Raw genomic sequence first — 4,845 nt, 5'->3', positions numbered from 1 at the left:
AAAAAAAAAAAAAAAAAAAGAAATCACAGAAGGAAGCTTGGGGACTTTATATAAGCCCAAGCTTTCTTGGTAAGCCAGCTAAAGGATCTTGAGTCCTCGGAAAGCTCACCTACAACATTACTTCATAATTATCAGCAACCTAAAGGGGGTCTTTGACCTCTATGCCAAAGCCTTTGACTGTGCGGATTACAATAAATTGTGGAAAATTCTGAAAGAGACGGGAATACCAGACCCCCTGACATGCCTCTAGAGAAACCTATATGCAGGTCAGGAAGCAACAGTTAGAACTGGACATGGAACAACAAACTGGTTCCAAATAGGAAACGGAGTACGTCAAGGCTGTATGTTGTCACCCTGCTTATTTAACTTATATGCAAAGTACATCATGAGAAACATTTGGCTGGAAGAAGCACAAGTTGGAATCAAGATTGCTGGGAGAAATATCAATAACCTCAGCTATGCAGATGATACCACCCTTATGGCAGAAAGTGAAGAGGAACTAAAAAGCCTCTTGATGAAAGTGAAAGAGGAGAGTGAAAAAGTTGGCTTAAAGCTCAACATTCTGAAAACGAAGATCATGGCATCTGGTCCCATCACTTCATGGGAAACAGATGCGGAAACAGTGGAAACAGTGTCAGACTTTATTTTGGGGGGATCCAAAATCACTGCAGATGGTGACTGCAGCCATGAAATTAAAAGACGCTTACTCCTTGGAAGGAAAGTTATGACCAACCTAGATAGCATATTGAAAAGCAGAGAGATTACTTTGCCAACAAAAGTCCATCTAGTCAAGGCTATGGTTTTTCCAGTGGTCACGTATGGATGTGAGAGCTGGACTGTGAATAAACCTGAGCGCCAAAGAATTGATGCTTTTGAACTGTGGTGTTGGAGAAGACTCTTGAGAGTCCTTTGGACTGCAAGGAGATCCAACCAGCCCATCCTAAAGGAGATCAGTCCTGGGTGTTCATTGGAGGACCGATGCTGAAGCTGAAACTCCAATACTTTTGGGCACCTTATGCGAAGAGTTGACTCACTGGAAAAGGCCCTGATGCTGGAAGGGATTGGGGACAGGAGGAGAAGGGGACGACAGAGGATAAGATGGCTGGATGGCATCACTGACTCGATGCACATGAGTTTGAGTGAACTTCGGGAGTTGGTGATGGACAGGGAGGCCTGGCATGCTGCAATTCATGGGGTCGCAAAGAGTCGGACACGACTGAGCGACTGAACTAGACTTCGAGTCTAAAGAGAAACCAACCTCTGGCCCTGTGTCACTAGATTATAGAGACTTGTGAAGGGCTTTGTGCTTGGCCGCAGCTCACCCTTTTCTTTCAGAGTCTATTAATGACTGATGAGAACACTGAAGACAGTCTTACCAAATCTTCAGGTGAAAAGTTAAAATAGGTGCCTAATACAGCTGTAGAGATCATGCTTTATTTTTATGGGCATGGCCAGGAGCCAATCTAGTGCCTGACCCACAGTAGCTCCATCAATGTTTCTTGAGCTACAGAATCAAAATTCAAAAGCATATTAACAGGCATTAAGCACTGAAGAAAACCTATCAAAGCCGACTTTAATGGGTCAAATACATTGGGGGTTGGCAAGGAAGGCAACTACACAATGAAAGTAAAATCAAGTTGAGGGACATAGTCTTCCTTCCTCACTCTCTCCCTCTATCTCTCTTGCTTCCTTTCAGCAAACAAAACTAAGACAGCATGCCCAATATTAATCAATGTGGCAACCCAAAAACTCACAGCATCTTTTCGACTTCAGAGTTAGAAAAGGATTCTCCACAAGGGAGGTGATAGCCTGTACTTCTTTGCACAGTTCAAACCACACTAAGAGTCATTTCTACAGCTCAAGCTATCAAATTTTAAGAAAAGAAGGCAATAATTAAATACCAAGTATCCAGAAGAGATGTCAAAATAATGATATGACTTAGAACAATGTTACAGGAGATCTACTAAAAGGAACCAGAACTGTTTACCAAGAGAAGACAAAACTCAAGGGGATGTACAGCCATCTTCAACTATCAGAAGGGATGCCACGTGATTCAGATTCAGATGTCATGTGATTCAGATTCAGAGAGCAGGGAAACAGATTTTGTCTCTAGACCTGGAAAAACGAACTGGAAAGTAATCTGTCCAAAAATGAAACAAGCTATCTCAGGATACATTGTTTTCCACCTTCTGTATCAGTTCATCTCACGTCCAAGATGTTCAGACTAAAGTAGACAATCACTTGACTGAAATATTAAACTAAAGACTGAAATAGTAAACCTTGAACTATCTTAGGTTCCTTTTAGTCTTTAAAATAGGAATGTTTGAGAGTGTACTTTGCAAGCAAAACACAAAGTATTTTATTGTGCAACCCCATAGACGGCAGCCCACCAGGCCCCGCCGTCCCTGGGATTCTCCAGGCAAAAACACTGGAGTGGGCTGCCATTTCCTTCTCCAATGCATGAAAGTGAAAAGTGAAAGTGAAGTCGCTGAGTCGTGTCTGACTCTCGGTGACCCCATGGACTGCAGCCCACCAGGCTCCTCCGCCCATGGGATTTTCCAGGCAAGTACTGGAGTGGGTTGCCATTGCTTTCTCTAAGTAGTAGGTAGTTCTTTTTGCTAAGTAAAAAGGGAAATTCTTTCTCTCACATCTTATGATGCATTAGTTCCTCTCCATTTGGAATGAAAGGCATACAAGACTCTCTATGGGTCTAACTGAAATAAAATTTCTCCAAAAAGATTGTTTAAAAAGATGAAATGAACTGATATCCAAGAGAAGGAAATTGTATATAATGCTGCTTCCATATGTTGGTACACAGCAAAAGCCTCAATTCTAGAACATAATCCAGATAATGTTTGTGGTGCTCGCTTCGGCAGCACATATACTAAAATCAGATAATGTTTGTGATAAGAGTTATATGCTATGCTTTTGATACTAGAGATCTATGTAATAGATTGCAGGTTTCCTCTCAGATATTTAAAAATCTTTACCCAGCTAAAAGCTTTGAGGATATTTTTGGAATGTATAATGTAAATGTAATTTTTAGGCTGAAGGGCTAAATTATCTTTTAAAAAAATTAAGAGCTCAATTAAAATGGTCTTCTCTTTCTCTAAGATCTGTAGCACAAAAGAAATCACTAAGGGGTGGTTTACCAACATCCAGAAACAGTGCTCCAAAATTTTAAATCTAAACTGGATTCAAATTTCAGCTTGAGAACCAAGACTTGTAGCAATATGATGACCAAGAAGTTACTCAACTTAACCATGCCTGTTTCAGCATGTGTAAAATGAGGCTAATAAAACTATCCACCTCCCACACAGGCTGTTATAAGAATAGAAGAAAAGTAAAATACTCAGCACGGTAAGAACTCACTAAATGTTAGCTATTATTATTACTTTACCTTAATAAATCTTTAAATTTCCAACTGATCACAGGCATTTACCCTACAAATTTCCTTTATCTCTCTAGTAACACTCAACCATAATTATTAAAATTGTGTTAAGTGATCTTGTACAAAAATGCAAGGGAAAAAAAAAAAAACACAAAAAAGAACCACCCAGGTTCCTGACATTCACTTTTTCAGATCTTATGCTTTATAAAGAAGTAAAAATAGAGGAGTAAAAATAGAACATGGAATCAGAGCATCTTTGTAAATTCTAGACTCAGTAGTTTAATAATAGCATCAAATATCTAATATCACAACTATTAAAAAACTGCATTCTATCAAATAGTGTCCATGAACTTACACACTACACAATCACTAATTAAGATCTATTGGGGGGTAGTAATAATAAAGATGGAGAGCTTACACTGGGCCAGGTCCTAAAGTGCGTTTATGTGTATTTGTCCTGACAACCGTATGAACTATATACTATTATTATGGCCATTTTAACAAATCGAGAAACAGAGGCACAGATAGGTTAATTAACTTGCCCCAAATTACACAGCTAGTTAAACGAACAGAGGTGCACACAATCAAAATCAAAAGTCCACTAGACTTGACTGCCTCCGATGAAACAGATCAGGATGGACTCATTGGGTATTTTTGTTCTAACACGTGCAAACTGATTTCACGCCCAATTAATGACTACATTTTAACACTTTTCTAACAATCATGTATCTGCAAATGAAAGCTGGCCCTACATTTACAAGCAAAGAAAATAAATAGCAGCAGTAAAGCTGTTAGCTTGAGGACCAATTGTTGGCCAGTATTCATATGACGTTTCCATATGAATATGGGTCGACCTGCATCGCTGAATGTAAGTGACCCACAAGTCAGACCCACGCAGGCTGCAATGGAACTGCGTAACCCCCACCAGCAAGCGGTCATTTCAAAATCCCTCCAGAAAGAAAAGACTTGCCAATCGGCACTTTGTTCGAAGACAGGACAAAATGGAAGTTGCACAAACACTTAGTCATCAGTAAGTGCTGAAGTTACACATCACCTAGTTCGCAAAATCAAACCGGCAGCTAAGTTCCTAATTCCGAAAGAAAGAAAAAGGGCTGACGCTCGGTTGACTGACTGCAGGGTGAAGGCACCTAGGGCCCAAGCGGAAGCGAGTCAGAGAGGAAAAACTAGCCCCCCGACGGGGACCCACCACATGCGCAGCCACTCTGGGGACCCCGGGGACTTTTCAGGGCCCTTCCACTTCTCTCCCGAGGGCCTGTCCCATCTCCGGGCTTCCCCGACGACGTGTGTTCCCAGGGCGAGACCGCAAAGGCAATGCGCAGGCGGAGGGGACAGGCCTGGGATCTGGACGCCCAGACCCAAGGACCGCGGTAGCAAAGTCCCCTGAGGCGCGGAGGCGCCGCCCCCCCGCCCCCGCGGCCCGCACCTGCAGGGTG

General features: G+C 41.9%; 1 protein-coding gene across 1 annotated transcript in view; it reads right to left on the bottom strand.

The window, feature by feature from the left end:
• RAB21 (RAB21, member RAS oncogene family) overlaps nucleotides 1-4,845 on the bottom strand; it is a 36,096-nt gene that overhangs the window by 25,129 nt on the left and 6,122 nt on the right. The window contains exons 3-4 of the mRNA XM_010840947.1: nucleotides 4,747-4,835; nucleotides 4,599-4,614 (exon numbers count right to left, since the gene is read on the bottom strand). Of these exons, the coding sequence (XP_010839249.1) occupies nucleotides 4,599-4,614; nucleotides 4,747-4,835 (105 nt within the window). The remainder of the gene's footprint in view (nucleotides 1-4,598; nucleotides 4,615-4,746; nucleotides 4,836-4,845) is intronic.

Source organism: Bison bison, unplaced genomic scaffold, assembly GCF_000754665.1.
Source record: "Bison bison bison isolate TAMUID 2011002044 unplaced genomic scaffold, Bison_UMD1.0 scf7180017864151, whole genome shotgun sequence".
Classification (NCBI taxonomy): domain Eukaryota; kingdom Metazoa; phylum Chordata; class Mammalia; order Artiodactyla; family Bovidae; genus Bison; species Bison bison.
Note: the sequence above shows the minus strand (reverse complement) of the source record. Positions and strands in the feature narration are given on the sequence as shown.